Source organism: Hippoglossus stenolepis, chromosome 13 (assembly GCF_022539355.2).
Source record: "Hippoglossus stenolepis isolate QCI-W04-F060 chromosome 13, HSTE1.2, whole genome shotgun sequence".
Lineage (NCBI taxonomy): Eukaryota > Metazoa > Chordata > Actinopteri > Pleuronectiformes > Pleuronectidae > Hippoglossus > Hippoglossus stenolepis.
Window position 1 is genome coordinate 5,412,412 of NC_061495.1, and position 24,079 is coordinate 5,436,490.

The 24,079-nt window shown below is 44.4% G+C and overlaps 1 protein-coding gene across 3 annotated transcripts in view; it reads left to right on the plus strand.

Annotated features, from left to right (window-relative positions):
- Positions 1 to 20,791, plus strand: part of hdac4 (histone deacetylase 4) — a 115,024-nt gene extending 94,233 nt beyond the window's left edge. For all 3 annotated transcript variants that reach the window (XM_035173924.2, XM_035173925.2, XM_035173926.2), the window contains 7 exons: positions 877 to 996; positions 1,080 to 1,177; positions 6,936 to 7,054; positions 7,785 to 7,918; positions 15,284 to 15,368; positions 15,546 to 15,687; positions 16,167 to 20,791. In XM_035173924.2, the coding sequence (XP_035029815.2) occupies positions 877 to 996; positions 1,080 to 1,177; positions 6,936 to 7,054; positions 7,785 to 7,918; positions 15,284 to 15,368; positions 15,546 to 15,687; positions 16,167 to 16,206 (738 nt within the window). In that variant the 3' untranslated portion in view covers positions 16,207 to 20,791. The remainder of the gene's footprint in view (positions 1 to 876; positions 997 to 1,079; positions 1,178 to 6,935; positions 7,055 to 7,784; positions 7,919 to 15,283; positions 15,369 to 15,545; positions 15,688 to 16,166) is intronic.
- Positions 20,792 to 24,079: the final 3,288 nt, after the last annotated feature.

Here is a 24,079-nt window from a genome sequence, read left to right on the forward strand (position 1 = left end):
TGGGGCTTGTTATTCTGGTGGCAGTTGAACATCTTATTTATGTTGTATGTTTTCAGTAGTTTTTTATATTCCAGAAAGCGTTCTGCATGATATCCTGCAATAAAAACACATTTATACCCAAGAATATTTCCCCATCAAATGTCTGGCTCCTCACATTTCAAAACCATAAAGTACGTTGTTAGAGCAGCGCACCATCCACAGGCCCATGTACTGTACCAGTGTGAGAGAGGAGCTTGAAAGATCTGCTATTTAGGTCAGACACTGACCCTTTTTTCATACCAGAGAGACAAATTTGTTCATAACAGGGTATGACAAAGCCCTGGACATGTCCTGGAGTCGTGCTCTATCGTGGCGTCCCCGCCTGGTCATGGCCATTCCCGAAAAGCCTTTGAAGGGCCTTTTCATTTCCTGTCTGTCTGTCACAGGGGGACTTTAAGTGCAACTAGCAAACTCATTGTCATGCCACTCAGCCTCCAGCCAAAAGGGACATTTGTTCTTTTGGTGTATTAAAGCATTCTTGGGATCGAGACAATGAGGTCATTTAATTGATGTCATGTTTTTTGGGGGGCTAAAGTGAATAATCATTGAAGTGTTTTATTGAATCCTGCTGACCATTCCTCTTCTGACATCACGAACATCAGACTACAGCTGAGATAAAGATTTGACTGTCTTGTAGTATTAGTGTCTCTGAGCATCGTTTTCTTGCTCTTAGTGCAGATGCAGGATGTGATGGTCTCTGTCATTTTCCAAGTCGTCTGATTTCCCTTTTTATAGTAATGCAGCTTCTGTAATACATACATAGTTAGTTGATTTAGCAATACACTAAATGTCTAGGTTAATGTAGCTTCTTATTTCCTCTCTTCTTTATGTTTTCAGGATGTTCACCATGGGAACGGCACCCAGCAGGCCTTCTACAGTGACCCCAGCATCCTTTACCTTTCATTGCATCGCTACGACGACGGAAACTTCTTCCCTGGCAGCGGTGCACCTGATGAGGTGAGAAGGAGCACCAGTCCTTCCTTCTGCTTGTCTGCCCACAATTTAAGCATTACAAATCTGTGTGTGTTTCTGCATTTCAGGTGGGCGCTGAAGCAGGTGTAGGCTTCAATGTGAACATGGCCTTTACTGGGGGACTGGAACCTCCCATGGGGGATGCAGACTATCTAGCTGCCTTCAGGTAAGACAATAGTATGAACTGCTGCTTTATAGAGGAGGTGAAATGATTCAGCTGACATCAAAGAATGGAGAACAGCTCAGAAAACATTTTTTTGTCCGAATCTGACACAAGTCCTGGAGAAAACTAACCAAGACTTAACCTGATAGGCATTTTGCTCTATCCCGACCCCGGACCCAATGCAGTTAGTATACTGCACTGAGTTTGTGTTACCTCACCACTACATGTACCTTCACCCTCTTTGAAGAGTTCACACATTGTGATTGGCAACTGATCAGGAGCTTTTGTCTGCGACTTGCAAAACTTTGTCTGTGCTGTGTGAACAAGGCTTTAAGGTGAATTTCTTTCCTTTGTACTCTTTGAGTCTGTTAAATGGTTTATCAGGAGCTGCTGAGAAGGTGGAGAGTTCCCCCTCATACCACACCTGATTTATATTATGTCCACTGTCTGATGCTATTTATAACCTCTCCCACACACACGCACACGCACACACACACATGCACAGCTTGAGAGGTCTACCAGAGTCCAGGCAGGATTCACCACAGACATGTACATGTCTCTTATACATTGCTGCTTCGTACACCTGGATACGAGGAGCCGGTCTGGATCGGTTCCAGCGCTCTTTGAAGATGAACTCGTTTCAGTGACAGTACGTCCATCTGGCCTGAGCCAGAAACTGGCCACTGTCTTCTCACAGCTTTCTGCACGCAACCTCCCGGAAACACACCTTAGCCCGTTAATGTGCCCCAGACCCCTGAGTGCTCCCCTTCTTCCTCTCTCTGCTTCGCATTCTTTCATCCCCCTCCTCATCCTCCTCTCTCCACCCGTCTGTCTGCATGTGCACTGATGACAACCAGTTAATATATTTCATACCATAGACATTATATATGATCCATCACTGAAGCCAATAGCGAGTGCAGCTTGCCTCATGCTATACTATTTTTGAACATCAGTATTTGTGTCCATAACTCTGCGACTACTTTCCTATTCACTTAAATGATAATACACACAGAAGAGTATTATTTATATATAATAGATACTACTGACCAGTAACACATACTTTATAATATGTAAACACCTTTTAAATGAATTTGTGTAAAATTGACGAATTGGCCTTTAAACTTTTGGACATCTTCCAACAATCACTGCATATTTAACTTAATCCGTAATGCACTTTTAGCATTAAAAAATCTGGAAGCACTCTTTTATTCAGTTTTGTGATGTGTACGTTTGTTCGGGAGTGCACGCCTGCATCTGACCAAAGATGCATGTGAAGAGGCCTGTGCTGCGGCGGCAGTGTGCTCTGTTGGTGTAATTGTAGGTTATTAAATCAGTGTTCTTTGCATTATGGAAGAGGTCCAAAAATGTAAAGTGAAGGAAAGCAACAGTTTGTTTGGGTGTGTATTGTTCTACAACCTGGCGTCATTACTCCTCCGAGGCTGATGTCTTGTTGCTCATATATTTGCCACTAACACACATACATGCACATTGTAAATACAAGCTCATAGAAATACACACGGACCTGGCTCAGATTCATATGAGGGTGTATCAGTGCTTGTACATGTCAAACCTCATGCAGACAGACACATGTGGACAGACACCTGATACATAAATCCTCCCTCCCTCTATCTCTCTCTCTCTTTCAATCTCCTTGTTTATCTGTGTGTCGTGGTCCTCTCCTTCCTCCCTCTGTCTTTTGGAGGGGATGCGTGCCTTGCAGCCGGTACCTTACCATTCCTCCACTGGCCTGTGCCACGTTGCATTTGCAGGGGATCAAGTCTGAGCCTCCAGAAAGCACAGAGAAAAAAGATAAGAAAATTGGCTCTAATGAAAACCAGAAGCACTGTCTCTCTCCCTCTCCCTCTCCCACTCTCTCTCTCGTTCTCTGTCTCTCTCTCACTCTCACCTCCTCCTCCTTTCACTCCATCTTTTGCCATGAACTTGGAAAGACGAGAGAGGAGGAGAATTAAACTTAATTCAAACCAGCTCTCTGCAGCGCCAGATGACAGGGCTTTGAAGTGCAAGTGTGCGTGTGTGAGTTTTAGCTCTCTTATTCTCTCTCTCTCTCTCTCTCTCTCTCTCTCTCTCTCTCTCCCTCTCCCTCTCCCTCTCCCTCCCTCTCCCCGCTCTCTACTTTTTTATGAACGGAGGGGGAAATCCTTGAAGCGCTGCAGATTAACCCTTGTTGAGCGGTTTGATGAGCACTGCTCCCTCTAAAGGACAACCTCTGTATGTTCTTCTCAAAGAGACTTTTACTGAGTGGGTGAGGCTGAATCTCTCCAGTGTTGTTGACTCTTGGTTTGGCCCTTTTCTATTGCACCTGAAATCAATTGCACTCATCAAGATCGGAAGAGATTCAAGAGGAAAAGGTTGTCTTGAAGTTGAGTCTAATGATTTGAATATTCTATAGAATACAGTAAGTTTCAAAGAGGTTTGATGGGTTTGTCCCTGTGGAGGCAGAGGTGGATTACTGCTGCATAATGGTGGCTGCACCAGATTGTACACACTCACAGATACCAGTCCCCTAAATAGGCTTGATCTTTTTTTTTATCAAGACTCATGAATAATTCACTGGGAAATTGGTGAAAATAACAACATCCTGTCTCCTAATGTTAAAGATCCTGGATTTCCCCATTTGTCCAGAGCCGCCTGAACATTTAACGGGTTCTGTCTTGGCCCTTTTCCCATCCTTCCACAACGTTTCGTAGAAATCCACTCAGTTTTTGCGCAATCCTACTCACATACAAACAAACAGGGTCGCAGGGAGGTAATAAATGCTTTGACGCACAATTTCCCACACTGCTGTACAAAACAAGTGACACACATGAGCCAGCACTAAATCATCTGCTCTCTCAAGTGGATTCCAGCGGGATATGTCAGCTCCCGATGACTCTTGTTTGACTCAGCTACAGCATCAATTCCTGTAACTTTAATAATGGAACGTTATCACACTCGACTTCAAATTCTGAACATACTACACAACCACTGATAAAGACTGGAGCTGGAACTCTCTTAGTCTTACACATCCCAAACTGACATGATTTGAGTCAACTCCTCTGGAGGAGCTTTCTTAAGTCTGAGTCAATAACCCAGGTGATGTCATCTGGTAAATGGTTTGTATTAATTTAACGCTTATCTAGTCTTTATCACCACCCAAAGCACCTTACAGTACAGTACAGTAATCACAGACCCGCTGGTTAGTGGATTGTCCGCTCTACCTCCTGAGCCGCAGCTGCCATGTGTAGAAACTGGTGTATTTGTAGCTTGACCACTGCTGCATTGATTTGGACTCTGCTTCTTCCTCTTACAACTCCCCCAATCTAATAAACAGCAATAAACAACACTCACACAACACTCACACACACACTCTCTCAAGCTGGCCCATCCATTCATTAGCAGACACTTGCACACCTGTTGCTAGGTAAACCAAACAACACCAAACAAAGGTTTACACCGCATGCTTATCCAAGTAGTTCACAGCAACATTCAGCCAACCTCTCCGCTCAGGATGTCCCACAGCTCGCGGCTCAGTCATAAACTCCCCCCTCCCTTGATTAGCACAACGCTCTTTTCATCTCCGCATTCGTAGCCTCTGATTCACACCCAATTAGTCTCCCTCAAAGCCACTACCTTCCCTTTATGCCAGTTTGCTAATTGATAGCTGTGGCTTTTTTTTTATTTCAATAAATGTCAGGGTATTTTTCCAGGAGGGGGGAGGGCTGGAACTGATGACACCAGCATTTTTCATCACTGTGACCAGAACTGTCCCTGTTTGTGTTCATGGTTGGAGGAAGGGGGCGCGGCAGAGCCTCCAGTGGTTTTAAGTATCCTTGGCAGTCAAGGTTTCCCTCTGCGTCGTGTGCCGGCCCACATAAGCGCCTGCGGCCAACTCCCTTTAGTGTGGGGTCTTTTATGGCCCAAATGTTAATGGGCCAAGGCTGTGTGTGTGGATGTAAGTTACTGAGTAGTTGGAGAATGAGGGAGATCAAATCTAATCTAAACACAATAGTTGTTAATTTTTCATATACTTGTTTGGTTGCCTTCACATGAATGGGCCTTGTGTTGTTCACACTTGCTGATTTATTTTCTTTCGTCCACTGTTCATTTACGTGTTTACTCACTCAGTTGTAGTCCTTGTTCTCTTTCCAGACTCTTTCGCTCTCGTCCTCTTTCATCTTCCTTCTCTCTGTATCTCCATCTCTCTCCTTCATCCTCTTTGCATGACGTTATCTCCTGAATCGTTGCCAGATGCACACTAACACACAGTGACGCACGCACTCCGCGTATCCTCGCTGTCTAGGACTACCAGAGAGCTCCTATTACTGCCTCCTGCCTCTCCCTCAGACAGCTGTGTGTACGCATGAGTGTTGTGTTGTGGCGTGGGGGGTGGGGGGGCGTGGCGTGCACAGTTGAGGGTTATAATTTGGTGGTGAACGAGAGATGGGAAAAAAACGGTGGCCTCCGGAGTTCAGGGCACGCCGCTCACCCACAGCCGGCAAACCAGCACCGTGTTCCTGAGGTCTGCAAAGTACAGGGGACCTACGACGGAACCCTGTGGTACTCTGTCACTCATAGACCTCACCAAAACACAACTTGCCCAAATAGCCAAGATCACCATCATAAAATTCCTGTGTCGAACCTGAAATCCCACAGCGAAATCAGAGAGAAGCTCTTGTTTTGCCATCGGGGAAGTCCAACTATTTATGAACCAGTGAGACATCCTAAATCATTATCCCTTTATTCAAAGTCAACTAAGCAAGTGTTAACCCTAGTTTGATAGTCTAGATGATTCAGTTATTTATTATTAAGGATTCCTAATTCATAGGCACCCTTACAGAAGGTTAAACTTAAACGCTTTCGTTATTTGCAGTCCATAAAATACCTGCTTCTTAATTTGATTAATTTCTTAATTAAAAACACTGTTGTCCGGCTCTTCAAATTAAAATGAAACCGAAACAATAAAACATCTAATTTTATGTGATCTAATCTTTCTGTGTAAAACTGTCTCAGTATTTAACATGTATACGCTGAACGGCACTTTGTTTATTTTTATAAACAGGGACACCATATAAACCAGACTGGATTTTCCAGCCACAACTTGCAGTGAATCACTGAACTGTATCCCACTGTTGGTATGATTTCTGTGTATGACACATTGCAGCTGTGTGTCAGACGAAGGTCGCGCACAAACATCTTTCACTCACCACACCCATCCAGTGTTCGAAATATCCTACATACTAAGCACACGCATGCAGTTTACTATGTCCTTCCATTCCTCTTTTTTACTTAAGCATCTTTTAGTCTATTACTTCCTACGAGAGTTCAAACGTTTCACGTCAGTGGTCATTTTGTCTGCCACATACAAACTAATTGGGTGGGTAACACCCTCTAACACTTCAGAATACAGTGGGGGTCCAACGAGAGAGACCACGTTCCCAAGTGAATAGAAAGTTGCCTCTCTCTATCCGCTAATGTTTGACCATTTGATTGGCTAGCTGCCCCCAGCGTGTGTGACAACATTCAACCTCACTAATCACCAAACTTTCTGTGCTCTTGGTGGTTTTGAGCAAGACTCTGAATGTTTAAAGTAGCTCTGCATGTGGAAGGCAGCAAGCCCAAAACCAAATGCATCAAACTTAGTGTCCCATTTAAAGCCACAGGCTTACAAGACTTAAGAAAATTTACCCCCCCCTCTCCATCACAGCCTCCACCATAAATACACCAGTTTGTTGATGTTATTTTTTCCTGTTGGTTATTCTAGGACGGTGGTTCTGCCCATTGCCAATGAGTTTGCCCCAGACGTGGTTCTGGTATCTTCAGGCTTTGATGCGGTGGACGGACACGCTCCGCCCCTGGGAGGATACAAACTGACGGCCAAATGTAAGTGCTGACCGCAGCTATCCACTTAATTACTCCTGTGTTTTTCTGAAATGACTTATAGAAAGAAACGTTTAAGGCTGTTCCATATTCAAGAATCGTGCATGCACATTTTAATTCGTACCCTCTACATCTGGCATATGACACCCTTGCTGTATGTTCAAACCTCGTGTTTATTTTGTGCAGCTGACTTGTGTATTCAGATCGAGACCTTGGCGTGCCAGCTAAGAGCTTTTCTAGAACCATCCTGCAGATCTCAAATAAAAGCGGGAGTCTTTGGTCGTGAAGGAAGTTATTATATGGGTGGTTTAGAGAGGATTGTAGGAAGAGGGGTAGAATTCAGGGGGAGAAGAAAGTATGGTTGAATGCACATATTCAAACTCCCCCTCCTCCTGAAAAACAAAGATGAAACGCTGAGAGCAGGCCTATAACCCAAAGCCGTATTTATTAAAATTAAACCACGCTTGTTTTTTGGCCTCCAGTAAGTCCACAGTTCTCTCTCTCTCTCTCTCCCTCTCTCTGATGCAGTCACCCCTTCCTTCATGCACGCTCAAACCCCCATTTCTCTCTTTTTTTTCTTTGATCGATATCCAAAAAGGAAGTCGGAGCTCGAAGGGCAGTGCTCCCTCGTCTCTTTGTCTCCCGCCCTGTCTCCCTCCCTCCCTCCCTCCCTCAATTCCCCCCTTCCTCTCTTTCTTACCTTTTTCTTTTCTGCCATTTCCTGTGTGTACAGGCTTTGGCTACCTGACCAGGCAGCTGATGGGTCTGGCAGGCGGTCGGTTGGTGCTTGCCCTGGAGGGGGGTCACGACCTCACAGCCATATGTGATGCCTCCGAAGCCTGCGTCTCTGCTCTGCTTGGCAATGAGGTAAGATGAGAGCCAGGAGGAGGAGAGGGGATAAATTACCGTCAAAATGTCCTCACGCATTACTCTCAAAATAACCTTCAGCGAGGTACCGAGATTCAGCAGATACACAGGGAGTTGTGGATTAAATCTGCTGAGCTGCGTAACATACACCTTAAATGGCTTGTATAGAGTATTACCATGAATTTATATTAAATCTAGGCAAATGTCATGTAAAGGCAAGTATGTTGATGATTCAGTTTAATGGATGTTGACCTTTTATTTATAGCCACATTAGTCATTTTTGTGTTTAATTGCATTGCAACATGAGGGACTGTTTACTAACAGAAGGGGGCCATGTGATTTAAGCTTGACGAATCAGCGAAGGCTACATCGTAACTGAAAAGATCTAAACAGCAAGTTGTGTGTGTGTCTACGTCATAGCTTCTAAACATGCCCGTCCAGACTAAAACCCAGAGTTATCAAAATGAAACGGCACCAAACTTCTCAGATTGTAGCACCTCTAAAACTCAGAGTAGTGTGGACGCGAGCTGTATCCGTAGCAGGACTGATGCATTTTCAAATTAATGAGTTGTAATATGGATGTAAGCTCAGAATACCTTTACTTTAAAAATGAACAGACTGCACATAAGTGAAGATACATTTATAATGATAAGAATCTTCTGATTTCTTCATCTTCTGAAGCCAGAAAACTTTCCTTTACATTGTATAAGTCAGGCCACTTTGACATTTGCGTCCCCTGAGTGGGTTACTCACACGCCCAGTGGTGGCAGAATGTCACAGGCTGTTGCACAGCTACACACAGAGAGGGGTTGTATACTTCCTTCAACAACAGCACTTTTTTTATCTGAGCCAAAACCATCTTGTCTAATGTTCTCTTACACGGTCTCTGTCTGGGAAGTCAACACCACACACACACGCTCTATTACGTCAGAGTGAGAGGATTTCCAGGCAGAAGGTTAATTGTGGGAGTGTGTAGGTTGGGCTGTGGAATTGAGCAAACATTGGCTCTCTGTGATTCATGGCGCACAACAGAAAAGCTGCTTGTCACAGCCGCGGACTTTTTTCTTCCAGCTAACGAAGAAGCTGGAGTGCTTTTTTGGATGGATCCTCTCACGCTCGTTTTCTCCACACAGAATATGCGTCCAAGATATATCAGGGTTTTACTGTTAAAGGACTTAATTGTGGTGCAGGATGGAGATTACAGAGTTCCAGGGGAAGAGAAGATGTGACTGGTTGTTTGTGGAGGAGAATTTGCTGCCTCAAGTTCACCGGTTGATCTTTTTAGAACTAGTGACCTGTGTGTAGATATTGAATGTCCGAGTTGCATCTGTTGTGTGTGTTCACCTGTTCCAGAGCAGGTTGGCTGTTCAGCATAAGTTACCGTGGTGATTTACCCAATAAGAAGTGAGCGAGCTTCATAGGACTGAAAACTCTGAACTGAACCTGAGGTTACCCCCGATAAAACGCAAATCCTGCTTCGTAGTACAGGCCACTGTTCCTGCTGAAGCCATTAACCGCTGCACACGAAGACACTATGACCAGTTCTACTGATGCATGTGGTCCTGCAGATCTGATTAGGCATCTACAATACCTGAGAGTGCATTGTAGATGAGACAAGTGGTCTGAATATTTATCATGATGTGGTTTAACAGTGTAATGATCTAATGAAAAGCAAAATGCACCACGTCATTGGGACAAGTTCATTTGTTTTCATTTGAGATCAATGCTCTTAAAGGCATTTTGCGTAAATGCTAAAATAAGCATTCACACTGTAATTAACAAATATTAAATAAGATCATTTCTTTGGCCAACATTAGTTTTAAATATGGCCAATGTTAATATCTGAATCTGTCTTATTGAAGACGGTATCTGTGCATCCCCCGGGCCTTTTGTTCCAGCCCCTCCAGACAGCTTGAGCTATAAATGAGTTCTTGGAATCGTAAAAAAAACCCACATGGCCTTTTTCCATGTGGATCTTGGAGCAAGAGCAAAACAAACTGAACAATAAAATAGGATCGCATCAGTAAAACTTGGTCACTGCAACCAACCAGGCACTGACCATCACAGACAGTTGAACCGTTGTTTGGCTTAGTTCAAGTTCTACATGGAACATGCAGGCAAAGTTATTAGCCCCAGAGATTTTTTTTCTGCTATGTGCCAAATCTGTCAAAAAACCCAGAAACAGCTCTGCTAATCTGATCAAGGTTTGCACAAACTAGAGACTTTATCTAATAAGTTAACTCTATTTACCTGAACTTTGCCCACCAATGACTCAAAGCTGCATAAAACTGTCATTACAGCTGGTAAGGTTTCAGGAATTCAAGGACATCTCAGCAGGGCGGATGCCTTTTCCTCTCACAGAGGTTTGGACTCGCAGTTTGAAGGACACTCTCCATGCACACAACAACGCCCTGCTGCAGAAATAATGATTCAGATCAGGGGGTTTGCTTCTTAGGTTTCAGCAGCCTGCAGAGCCGCGGCCTCAGCAGGGGTTTGGAGGGAGGTCACTGGATGGGTGCCACGGGGAGCTGAAAATTTGAAAGACGGCAGGGGGCGGGGAGCATCAATTGCCCTGGCTCTGCAGGACACGCCTCTCACCTTCTCACCCGGGGCCCCGTCTCTCGTACACATCTGAAAGTGGTTGCCCTCGCACCTCTACCAACAGGGTCAGCCTGGGTCTACAAATCAGATAGTAAAGGGAAACAGTAATAATTTTAAGTCGGGAAGGAGGAAACTATTGTGAAGCAGCTGTGCCCATGTGTGTCTTCATAGTCTAAACCCGTACTGGATGAGTTTAATATTGTATAGAGGGACTATTCTTCTTGATTAGAATTACAATTTCTAGAATGCAACATACCTCAAGTAAAGCTTAAATGTTTTAGCTTTTACTTTGTGGATAAAAACATATTTAAAAGTATCTTGACAGCAGCCCCATAGTAAATATCTGTGTAGGATGCCCCATTATCCAGAATACAGCTTTGATAAACTGATATAGATGTTGTTGAGAAATAGCTATATCTATATGAAATCAGTTGTGTGGAGCTTTGATGATTTATAGCAAGAGGGGGAATCCCTGATCAGATCAAAATGGCAGGAAGCTAGTGTTTTTATCCTAATCCCAGCGAAGGTCTCTGTAATGGACGTGGAATTTCGCTGGGAAATGTCAGTGGGGGCTCGAAGCCTGAGGGAGAGGGAAAAAACAGCCTGGTGTTTTTTTTTTTTCTTTCTTCCATCTGCTGAAAAGTCAACCTCGGATGGCAAATGTTAAGAAATCTGAAGGCAAGACTTGATTCAATTCTAGGCCTAAAGTGGTGATTTAGCTCCACCAACTAGATTTAGCAACAAAAGCAGACCATGGGCAACAAGTGGCCAACAACTTGTGTTTCCTGAGCCAATTTTCTCCAGGTGGTATATTTTAGTTTATGCACAGGCCTACGCGTGTGTGTGTGTGTGTCTCTGTGTGTGTTGGCTGGGTTTGTGAATGGAGCGAATGAATAGGCTCAGGCATGGGACCACAGCTGGATTAGCCAGTCAGCTGTGCTTTTGTTTATGAAGCTTCATACTTGCCTGGGGGTTTGTATCGTCTGGATGGGTCCAGAATCCAAGACGTCACCATAACATAAATCTCTGATCTAACTATAGCATATAACCCTAAAATATGGGTAGAATGGTACCGTACAGTATATACCACCAAGTCTTAGTGTGTGTGTGAGTGTGAGTGCGAGACAGACGAGTCAGGAGGGGATGAGTGAATTTCTTGCAGTTGTGCTGTGAAGAAAGATTTGACCAATTTAAGAAAAGCATCAATCATCTTGATATTGTGGTGATGGCCACAAACAAACCAACATATCACCGAGAAGCATAAAAGTATATGTGATAACAAATTAAGCCGTAGCAGGTCAGAATCGGGTCTCACAGATGAGATGGGTATTGAGGAGTTTGAAAATTAAAGGTACATAATGTCAGCAAAGCAGTAAGAGCCAATAAAAATGATAAAGAAACCACCATTATCTCACTTTGTTTAGTGTGTGCGCAGAGCTTTTATTGTATGGCCGTCTTTAAAAGGCAGATTTTGGCAGCTTCCACACTGGGGCCAAAACATCCTTAAAGCGTTCCTTACATCCTCTCACCTCCTGTGTAGCTTGTACTTCCAGAGTTTTACTGCTCTGCTAGTGTGAGAAATATATCTGAGCTTTTATTGGCAGGTTAAGACGAGCTCTGCCATAATGAGCGTTAGGTTTCCTTTGAAAACAGCTCAAATTAGCTGGGAAAGAGGGGGGATGAAAATTGTTGAATGGACTTTACAGGCTCTTTTATTCCCCCTCACCACTGTAGTGCGTAATCGTCAAGTCTCTCTGCTTAAATAGCTCATGAATGATGCATTGGCGACTCCACCAGTCAACTCTGAACCTGGGACTAATTGATGATTGCTCGCAAACAGATGTTGGCCCAGCTTGAACCGTGGTTGTTACCAATTATTTGATAAACAACAGGCTAATATGCTAATTGTTACCATATGTCAATGAGGTTATTCAGCGTGTTTACACTCCAGTTACAGTACGACGCTCGACTTCGCCTGTCCCCCCCCCCCTTGGGTCTGACTGTTCCACACCACCCCCTGACTACAAGGCAAACCTACACCCCCCCCTTTCCAAAGAGGTCACCTGCTCTGCACAACGCACGTCATTACCTCGTTCAGTTAGCATAACATAATCAACCGGTTTTACTGACCGGCAACATATGCACATGGACACAACAGTAAACAATGGACAGCTTGTGCACTTTTCTTTTGCTGAACAAGTGGAATTCCTCCTCTTTCCACTGTTTTGGTTTCAGCCTCCCCTCAGGAATGTTTTTACCGGGGCACATTCCTCAATCTCAGCTCATGGCTTTTCCATGGTGTCTCAGCTTTGCTGGCTCGGACCCTGTGCGCTTGGGCAGCTGTGTCACACAAAGAAAAATATACTTCCACAGAAATCTGTCAACACCATGACAGCAAATCGCCCTCGGAGGACACTTCTCTTTCAAAGTCTACTGCACATCCAGGCTATGAAGATGCAGAAGTCCAGGCCCAACCATGACCACGATCTCAGCCAACAGAAATATTGCTATGGATGAAGTGGCAGACAAATGTATGCTTGTGTAAAGTGCACATGCACGTGTGTGTGTGTGCATATGTGTGTTTGCACTACCTGCCAGGTGGGGGCCCCTGAAGTATCCTGACAAGAGCCATTAAAGTTTATAAGCGTGAGGCCCAGCTGTCAATCAAGCTGACAGAGTGGCCCCGTCCAGCCCTGCTCAGAGGTAAACCCCATGGAAACCCCAGAGAACCCCTGACCCTGCTCTGACGGGGAGCCGGGTGAGAATGGGCCGAGAAGAGCCGGGCTCGAACTAACTTTAAGTATATGGTGAGAAGTTGGCAGCTGTTTTATAATAGCTGTTGAATATCACATTACTTGAAATTATTTGGCGAGTCTCGTTGTGGTAAATCCTCTTAAAGGTTCAGTGTGTAGAATTTAGTGACATCTAGTGGTGACGTTGCGTGTTGCAGCTGAATACCCCTCACCTCACCCTCCTGTGGTAGCCTTCAGTTGTCCTAAAAACTCGAAAGGTTTAGTTTGTCCAATTTGGGCTACTGTAAAAAACATGGTGGCCTCCGCAGAGGGGAACCGCTTCTCATGTAAATATAAAGTATTTAAAAACAAAGGCCCCATTCTAGGATAAAGAAAACAGCAATTCATACAATTTAGATGAAACACACTAATGAAAACATCACAAGGATTATTTTATATTCAATTTCTGCCAATAGATCCCTTTCACCTAAATCTTACACACTGAACCTTTAAAAGTTACAACAAGACTGTTCACTTTGTCGGCCAACTTTCCTCTTTGTTAATGCACTTGCAGTTGAGAGCTTCCTTTCTATCATCGGGTTGTAACATGGATAAACTGATGGACTAAAGAGGGGTTGATGTGCAGTCATAAAACAAAATCCACAGTTTGCTTGTCATTTGTTTCGAGCCAAAGATGCAATTAGCCCTATTCTGCTGTTGGATGCTTTTGTGAGTTGTCAGCCAAATAACAAATACCCCAACGTAAATATTCATGCACAAACTGTACGTGTGTGTGTGTGTGTGTGTGTGTGTGTGTGTGTGTGTGTGTGTGTGTGTGTGTGTGTGTGTGTGTGTGTGTGTGTGTGTGTGTGTGTGTGTGTGTGTGTGTGTGTGTGTGTGTGTGTGTGTGTGTGTGTATGATGTAGCCTGTCGTGCCACAGCAGGATTAAAGTATCCCTCTCCCTAGACTGCCTCTTCCCCTCAGCCCCCACCAGCCCCTCCCACATGCTATTTGTTTTAATTAAAAGAAAACTTCCAGCCTCGGCCGAGCGAGACCGACCGACGATGACTTTTTTCTCTTCTTCCTCGTGTTCTGCTCCAAAATCTCCGGCCAGACCCATTTTTTCCCACTTTTACTCCTATGTCTCTCTTCACATGTTCCTCGGTTGCTCCTTTATTCCACCGGGGTGGCGATGGAGCAGTGAAAGGATGTGTGCCGTCTGTGTTGGAATGTCGAGCTGAATGGGCCCGTTTGACAAAATGGGATGAGAAAGTGTCGTACTCGCAGTCGGCCAAAGGGGAAATTGAATCATTCCGGGTTGGAAAGGCACATTTGGGAATTGTCCTCTCTTCTGAATTGTGGCTTGGAGAGTTTCGTATAGACTTAGGAGTGCTCCCGGAGGTGTGTGTGTGCATGAGAGTGCATACATGCATTTGTGTGAGTGGGCAGTTTCCATTTGTGTGCATCTGTGTACACTAGTATGTGTCCTGGGAGTGGGACACAGCACAAAGCTCACAGTGTAGTTTGTGTCAAAGAGTAGCAAAGCTGTGAGTGAGTGGGAGGAGGCGTGCACCTGCAGGACCATTTTCTATTGTGTCAGCAGCTCGAGCCCGTTCCCCACCTCTCGGAGTGATTCAACACTGGGCTGTCGTCCACATTCACAAGTGATCCTTTAAACCAGGAGGGAACCGCATTAGTTCAACTGGGGTTTCCACAGGGTTTTTGGAGCAGCGCCTTCTGAACACCTGTGTGTCACATTCATAAAAATACATATGCAGCCGTACCCCGCTACATGTCAGAAATGGCTCCAGATGTTTCAGCTGAAGTTCCCCGTTGGTATAGGTTCAGTGCCATTAGCGTCAAGTTGTCTGCCCCGCAGCAGTTACATTACAGAGCGAGTGTCCTGAACAATCTCAAAGACACGACCGCTGGGAGGAGGTAGTGCCGTCGCTGTACGATGTGGAAGTTTGACTTTCAGGAGAGAATGAGAACCAGGACCATGTGTTCTGATGTTTTTTCTCCTCCTTGCAGTTGGACCCCATTCCAGATGAGGTGATGCAGCAGAGACCAAATGCCAACGCTGTCCAGTCCATGGAGAAGGTTATTGAAGTTCAAAGTGAGTGGATTATCACCATATCATTCTACATCATGTCTATAAAAATTGGAAACAATAGTTGGTTGATTTTAAAGTGTCCATCTAGTCCGTGCGTATTAGTCATCATGACGTCAAACATCAGATATCCACACACATTAATGACTCTTTACTCTTTTGCCATGTCCTGCTCTTCTGTAGGTAAATACTGGCGCTCACTGCAACGCTCCGCCTCCACACTTGGTTGTTCATTGAGCGAAGTCCTCCAGCGTGACGCAGAGGAAGCCGAGACCGTCTCCGCCATGGCCTCGTTGTCTGTTGCCAACAAACATATTGGAAAGAGGTACGTTGTGCTGCGGTTACCATTCATACGACAGGTGTAATTACAAAGATGTGCGGTCATGCAGACACAGATAATTAGCGCCTAACTGTACATTTTAGTTCCTTGAAGCTCAGAGTTTGGATTGATGGTCTGTAGGGTTCAGTCTCTCTCATCAGTCCAGCTGCAGGAGACAGGTTGTTTCAGCTAACGGCTAAATACAATGTACACAACCTGCCCAGTTTAAGGGCACTGTCACAAAAAATTGTTTTATTTCTGCAGCAGAATTTAAATGCCAGCCCTCAGCTGAATGCTCTGGACATTTTACTGTGTTTGACTTGAATTATCTCCTTCTGCATTCTTCACATGTTAAAAGCAAACTACGGAAAATGTCAAGAAAATTGGCTCCAGACATTTTTCTGTTTTCCTTTCATGTTCATGTCTGAAAATGGCTTAAGAGGATAATATTACAACCTCGTTTACGGTGTTATCTCTTCCCCCAGGGCTGAAGAGGAACCGATGGAGGAGGAGGTTCCTATGTAAAGAAACATCTCTTGCCTTTTGACCACTCAGACTTTATCTCTGACAGTGTCCTCATCCAGTCAATTTCAGTTTAAACGCCACTCCAGCTCTCACTCCCCCCCCCCCGCCTGATCAAGATGGCATCTTCTCACGGGAGGGAACAAGCGGAGCGAGTGGCGCTTCAAAGGAGCAGGAACACTGAGGATGTGCGACGCATTCACTGATCAGCAGCACACAGACTGATCAGAACCAATGTGTTGCGTTGTCTTGTCAACAACACCTTGGATACAGGAGGATTGACTCAACAATCCTGCAATGACAGCCTTGAGTGCCAGTGCTTTTAAAACACTATACAGACAAACTTTTTCAATGCCAGTCGCAGCCATGTACAGACGATCTGCAGTTGTCTGCCTCTGTCTTTATTATTCCGTTTTTCTCTGCGCTTTATCGTCATTTTCTCAACCTTTGTCAAAAAAAAAAAAACCCCACCGGAGCTGATGTGATTGTGACTCTGCACTACGGACGGATCATTCCTGCCTCTTTTCAAATGTTCCCCGATGAAAGGAACAACGCGGTGGTTGGAGACCTCGGCTGAGACATGTCAGCGGATGTTCTGGTTTCTAAAGGATTGACAGTAAACGACTGTGCACTTGTGCCCTTTAAAGAAGAAGAAAAAACAAACCTGGTGGATTTTCTGTTGAACTTAGCCTTAAAAAGAAAAAAACAGTTTAGGGAACGAACATGCTTCTCCCCAACCCCCCCTCAAACATTTCTCCCCTAAGAAGTCATCCTCTGCCTGCATGTTGTCGGCACATAGACTGGAGGAGCTCGGCATTTCCCCCCTGTTACTCCCTGCAACCAGCCAACTGTCTGTCCCTGCACCTCCTTCTTTCTCTTCCTCCTTCCTCGGTAGTCTTTACTTCGGAGGGTAGTTCCCGGCCACAGGTTGGAGTTGGTTCAGTTTAAAAGCAAGTTAAACGTGGGATTAATATTTCTCCTGTAAACAGTTAATAATGTAGCATGCACTGTACTAGAGCAACAAGACATCTGAAAAACTAAAAAGGTGGACAATCATCTCTGTAGAGTCAAATTTATCATCAACAATTTTACTCTTTTACGATTTGTCTCTTTAAGACCACTGTGTCTCCATGGTAACAAGGACCATACCACCTGGGATTTTCCAGAGGGGTGTTTCACACACAGCTGGTTTAACGTTTCATGCCCCTTGTTAAGCACATCTGCTCCCCAAATGTCAGGTGCTGTGTGAAGGCAGGTGTGTGCACATCTGTTCATACACAGTGAAGCTGCTCTTTCTAAATATTGAAGTGTAAACACATATTTTTAGAGTTAGGATGAGGCCATGCATAAACAATATAGCACATGTGTCCCAGATTCTCCTGAACATGAATCCTCCTCTAGGTTTGTGTTCCAGAAGATTTTAAATATAGAAGTTAATACTGTATCGATCTGCCTTACAAATCTGAATCCTTTTGGAATCAGTGTAAAATCCTAATTTTTAACAAGAGGGAGCTAAAGGTTTGCTTAGATTTTTCCAGATTACACGAAACACCAGCCACTAGCCTTGCTGTAGTAAACCCTGTTTGTCCATATTGGCAGATACAACCTATTTGTCTTGCCGGTCTGGTTGTGACTCCCAGCTGCTGTGCACTGTGTGGCCAGTGTGCACTGGTTAACTTCTCATCTGTAACCTTCACTCCAACATGTGTTTTGGCCTCTGGGCAACTACCTTCTTTCTTTCTTTCCTCTGGAAAAGGACTAATGTCATGTTTTAATGTATTTAGTTTTATCATTGAACAGAAACAGTGCTGTGGTGTTCACTGTTGTTTACTGTACATAGGACAATGATCTCCTGAGTATTCCTGCCACACACACACACACACACACACACACACACACACACACACACACACACACACACCTCTTAACGACTACTCTACTTTATTTTGTCCCTCCCAACAGTGTCTCTTTGTCTTTGTTGCCCTTTCATTGGACTCCAGTGACGTCGTCGTGTTTTTTGAAATGTGTCCTCCTGTTGTCTTGCACTCTTGGTCCCCTCTCTCCGCTGTTTTTTTTGTTTTTTTTCTGATCTTCATAAAGGAAAGGTGAGGATTCTCGTGGACATTACACGACTGTGTTTTCTGGGTTTTGGGGGGGGGGGACAGGAATGCAGATGTTTCTACTTTGTACAATGATGGCCAATTGTGTATTTACTGTCTGTTCATAGTAGATTTATATATAAAAAAGAAATGAGTATATTATATATATCTATACATCATGAAATACTATGATCTTGTTTTTGAAGTCTGTATTGAAAATGATCCTTTTCACGGGCCCTGCATACGGTCGGCTCTTTTCTGAGGTGTTACTGACGACACCCGTTGCTGTACTCGTTTACAGTTTGTTACGTGTTGAGTAGCATTGTACTGGTTTTCTCTTTGTCTTTCCACACTGATGACAAGTGTTTGGCCTCATCCATCCCATAATGCACCATGACACTGTTAAAGTCGGTGTGCAGACCACCTCCGCTCAGCCTCACGCGTTCATACTAGTCCACACTTTTCTTCATGTATGTGTGTAGATGGCTGGCACTCATAAGACTGTAACTAAAAATTCAATAACTGGATTCTAGAGATCTACAAAAAACGTGTTCCTCTTCCTCACAGCTTTACAAGAGTAAGAAACAAGGGAAGGGTGGGTTTGAATTGGAACGTGGCCTTACTCTTCCCCTGATCACTTATTTGTTATCAGGCCTCGTGTCCTTTTATTTTGAAATAACATTCCTTTGAATTCACGTGTAATCTTGACGGCCTGGTGTTTATTAATTCTGTCCTGGATCCAAAAGATCACAGGTGCTTGATTCCTCAAGTCTGTCCCTTCTCTCGAGACACTAAAAGAAACCATTCCTGACTTCTCCTGATAGAGCAACAATTATTTTTTCTAACAAGTTTAATATATCTTTAGAAGGAGGTTTCACATTTCAAATGGCCAAATCTCACTCAGATACAAGTAAAGTAAATGTGGTCATTTTGACTGAATGCATCTGACCTCGTCTGTCCCAGTGACGCCGTCTCTTTCTGCAGATGCAGCTTTGATGTCACTTGTCTCTAAATCACCTCCATGACGTCCTTTCCCATGGCTCCTGCAGATGGCCAGAGAGGTCAAAGGTTATTTTAAGCACCGTCCACATTTAGAAGAACAAAGGAAAGCGTGTGCAGTAAATTGTGCCCCACAAAGGAGGTCTAGGCGTTAAGTTCTATCTCGTGCGGTTTGGAAAGACTTTACTTCCTCTCGTGCTTTCTGTGTCATTTCTGGGATCATTTGTTCCGAGGACCACGTCCACATTATCGTGACACATCATCACGCTGTGCTCAGTATCACTTAGACTGGGATCTGTTGACGTCTCTGCGCATGTAAGCACAGTCGATCAGATGGTAACTCAGCCCAGAACATTCCCAGAACCTTTGCACAGCAGTGCCAGTCATTGGGTTTCTCCCGGTGAATGCTTTGGTTTGTCGAGAGGAGCCAAAACTAGCACACTCTGGCTTCTCCGGGCCGTCTGTCTTCACTGTTAGTCTTAACACAATGTCTAGTAACAAAAAGAAAAAGCAGTGACATTCCATTTAGATATAATTTCCATTCATCGGGAGGGGGCACCTCTCTTTGTTCTAACCCTCCTAGCTCAGTCCAGCCAGGTCCAGGAACGGTGTGTTTATTTATGCGGCCTGGTCCGACTCCACTCCATTCCTCTTCTCTCTCTCTCTCTGCATGATCCATATGTCTGCATGCACTGCCTACCTGCCTCTCCCTCTGCCTCATACCACATGTCAGCACAAGGGATCGAGCACTGAAGGACGTTAGTACTTTCACTGTATCCAGACTGTCTTATCTCTCTTTTTTTTGTTTTTGTTTTACTGCTTTTGTGTTTCTGCTGGGGAGGAGCTCGGGCGCTTTCCATGTCGTGTTTCTACTTGTAGCATATGGACTCTTCAAAATCTGAAAGATCTTCAGCTGAATATTTGACACATAAAATGAGTAAAAAAATTAAAAAAAAAGGTATCTAGCACTTGTAACACAGACGATAGATTTTAATTGTATTTATGTAGAAAAGCAAATTGTTTTAAGGGGACACTTTGTAAACTGCGACAACAGAATTGACTTTTATTTTTTATTTTGAACACCAGGCTGGATGTGACTCTGGTGAGACTTTTGGGAAGACTTGTTTGTTCTCAGTCACATCCGGACGGATTAAAGGGCTTCATCACGTTGCCTGGTTATTGTTACAGTTGTCCATTCCAGTAAATAAGCCAATTATCACTATGACCACTGTGGTTCAAAAACAGTTCTAGGTTTACATATGTATAAAATGCATATTCTTGTTTTTTATCAGTTATGTTTTTTGACTCGTTCCAACGTTGTTACAGAAATAGTACATTTTTCTGGGGAACCTTTCTCTAACATGTTGTCTTTGACATCTACAATATAAAGTATTGTTTTGGAAAAAAAAAAAACAGAAGTGTCTGCTCTTAATGTTGATAATGTTTGATATTGTTTTTTTCTTTGCAAAGAAAAGGTTTGTTCACTTTCAGGGGACGTGTGTGTGTCACTGTCGAGCATGAAGGACGATACTGAGGATGTCACCTGCCCTTCAACACTGACTTCATCCACTGAGCAATTGGTTCTGCAGCTCAGGTGCTGAAGACTGCATTCAGCATTGTACATTTATACTGTTGCATTTATAATGCACAGATTTTTATTTAAGAAAATATATAAATTGGAAACAATGCAATGCAGCAGAATTTCGGGGCCACACATTCCAAGTCTGCATGTGAAGACCGACTGCGTCACAGCGGCGAGACTAGGCTCCTTCAGATGTGATCAGAAAAAAGTTATGGCAGCAAATGACAACACTAAAATATCAGTGAAGTGCAATTTCAAATGTGATCAGGCTTTACTTCAATTACATCCTTTGTAGAACAGACCAGACTGCTGCCTACATTACCCACAATGCAATAGTTCAGTGATTAGGTTGTGGTGCAGCCTGGAGCAGAGATGACGAACAGGCAACAGGAAGTCAGTTCATTCCACAACCTCAGTTTAATCCACATTCTCTATTTTTCCCAAAGACTCAAATGACAAATAGTTCTCCTCAAGAGCTGTAAACACACTTTGATGTGTGTAAATTAGAGGAGTTCCCCTTCAGGTCCAGAGGGAGGCAGTGTTAGAGGAATGGTAGTGAGGCCCCCCACAGTAGCATTGACTGGGATTAGCCCCCCCATTTGGACAGGGCAAAGGTCTGAGCCAGTGTCCAAATAAACAGTAGTGAATCCCTGTTGGTGTCGGAACTAACGCTAAGACAACAGTCCAAAGGCAAACATGGCCGATCCCGCCCTACCTCCCCTCAAATAAACACACATTCCTCCGCTTCCCTGTCAAACCCTGAATTTAGTGAGTAAGTGTAAATAATACAGCTTTGTGGCCCTTGTCACAATCTCTGTAAATCACGGAGCTCCGAGACGTCGCGCTGGGTCAAAGGCAAACGAAGAGGAGCGCATCTCTGGATCCTCGGGGGGGAATGAGTTTAAACAGACATGAGGGACAATATTTACCGTCATACAGATGCTGAGCTCTGATGGGGTTTAAAAAAAAAGAAAGAGAATGATGTAAGGGTGGGAGCTTGTTCTCTTTATGGTTCCTCAGTGGCTGGAAACATTTAAACAAGCGCCCTCCTGACACGCAGACTGCCCGTCTCACCTTCAGATCACCGGAGGCGTTGGCGCGTTCGTCATCTCCGGCCGCGCAGCGACACACAAACCCCGTGACCCCCTCGGCGAGGTCGGGTCAGTGTAAAGGTGGAGCCCTGAGAGTTGAACTTCCCTCCCCATCTGAAGACCAGCCCACAAGATGGCCGCCTCTTCGCCACAACAAAGGGTTGAAATCTGGTAACCCCCCCCGCCCCAAATTAAAAATTATATTCCCTCCTGTTTCTCTGCAGCCGGGTCTGCGGCAGCTCGTCTTCACGCAGTGTCACTTTGCTCTCTCATTACACGTCCACCCAAAAAAACAGAAAGAGGCTTCACCCTCCCAGCTGTGCTCATCGCCACGGTTTTTAATTGCAGGTTGGACTGACTCGAAATGGGCCATGAGGTTTTTTCGCCAGCTGCTGCGATGACAAATAAAACTAATTACACACGAGAGTCATTAGGATCTGTTTTGAGTCACCGGCACACAAACATGTACGTTGGGCATCAGAAAAGTGAAAATCTAAAGAAAGAATCAGACTAATGTGAAGTCAAATTCACTTTTTAATCTCCAGCTTCGGTTGTTTTATTCCGAGCATGTACATGTAGTGTCTGTCACTGTTTGCTCTTCTTTCCAGTGGATTTTTCATCGGTCCAGTTGCGACCTCTGATCCATAGAGTATTTGCAAAGCTGTGCAGCGTTTGCTTGTCTTGCTACTGTAAGTGTTTAGTCTGGTGTGGAGCGTCAAAGGGACGAGGACACGCGAGTCTCCGAGGAGCTGGTGCAAACATAACACTGAGGCCGGGTCACCGTCGGCCTGGGTGTCAAGAGTTCAAGCGGCGGTGCAGAGGTCTGTGGCGCTCAGAAAACCCTTCGCTTTGTTTTTAAGTTACAGGATGAACCAGAACACCCAGTTACAGTTTCCTGCTTCACCTCCACCAAACTCCACCTCCACTCCATGATGACCTTTATGGTGAAACACATTAGAGAGTGAATAGCAACATGAGCCAGATCACACAAATATGTTCTGTTGGTAAAACTCCCAAGTACATCTGCCTGTTGCTATTGTATTTATATACATATTAGTATTTTATAGTTTTCTTTGTTTGTTTGTTAGTAAACAGGATTATGCACAAACTACTGGATCTATTAATACCAAACTCGGTGGAAGGATGTGGTTCGGATCGGGGGAAGAACTCATCAGAAGGCAGATCCATGAATTATTTTTTACTTTGGGAGTTTTTCAACATTTTCACCATTTACCAGGGAATTCATGCATCTTGATGAAAGAAAATCAGGCACATCTATGGAACTGAAATTTGGTGCAGCTTCATTGGATTTGATGAGACACTTGTTCCTTGGTGGAGATACGAGCTTCACTGAGAGTCATTCTTATTTAAACTGGAATCTTATTCTTACATGTTGGCAAAGTTAAATGTAAATATCCCTCATTTACATATCAGAAGTTCTCCTTTAATGAATGAGGAGAAAAAAACGAAGCTGAGTTAGGGAGAAGGGCGTCTCCTGAACACACACTGAACTGGTGTGTGACCCACTGACCTCTGCTGACCCCCGAGGTCTTCACCGGTGCTAATGAAGAGCAAAGCAGGAGGGGGGACGCCGGCATGTCGCCCTACAAACATACGTAGGACCCCTCCTTTCCAATCTCCCCCCTCTTCCTCCCCCATCTCCTCCCGACACCTGGAGATGACTCAAGTTTCACAGCTGGAGGTGAAGAGGAGGCTGGAGCTGTTACCGATTCTCAGATGTAAACGGTGAAGGGGAAAAAGAAAAAGAACTGGGGAAAGTCTGAAAGTGTCGGCTCCGTGGTTTTTCTTGTGGCCACGGTGATGGCAAATTATCAGGCCAGCGATTTCTATCATAAAACTTAAGCTCGAGCAGCGGTGCAGAGCCAAGATAAGACCAAAGCGGTGATTCTTACATGCCTGAGCAAACCCCTTCTGAGTGTCTGGCAGAGAAGAATGAATTCAACGTACATCGAGGAAAAAACGAATGACATTACTGTTGATGGCCTTTGTTTGTGGACACGGTGAAACCAGTAAGAGCAGAGACAATGTTTCCTCTGGTGAAATGCAATTGTCTCCATGTCCCTCATCTCATTTGGCCCAAATCC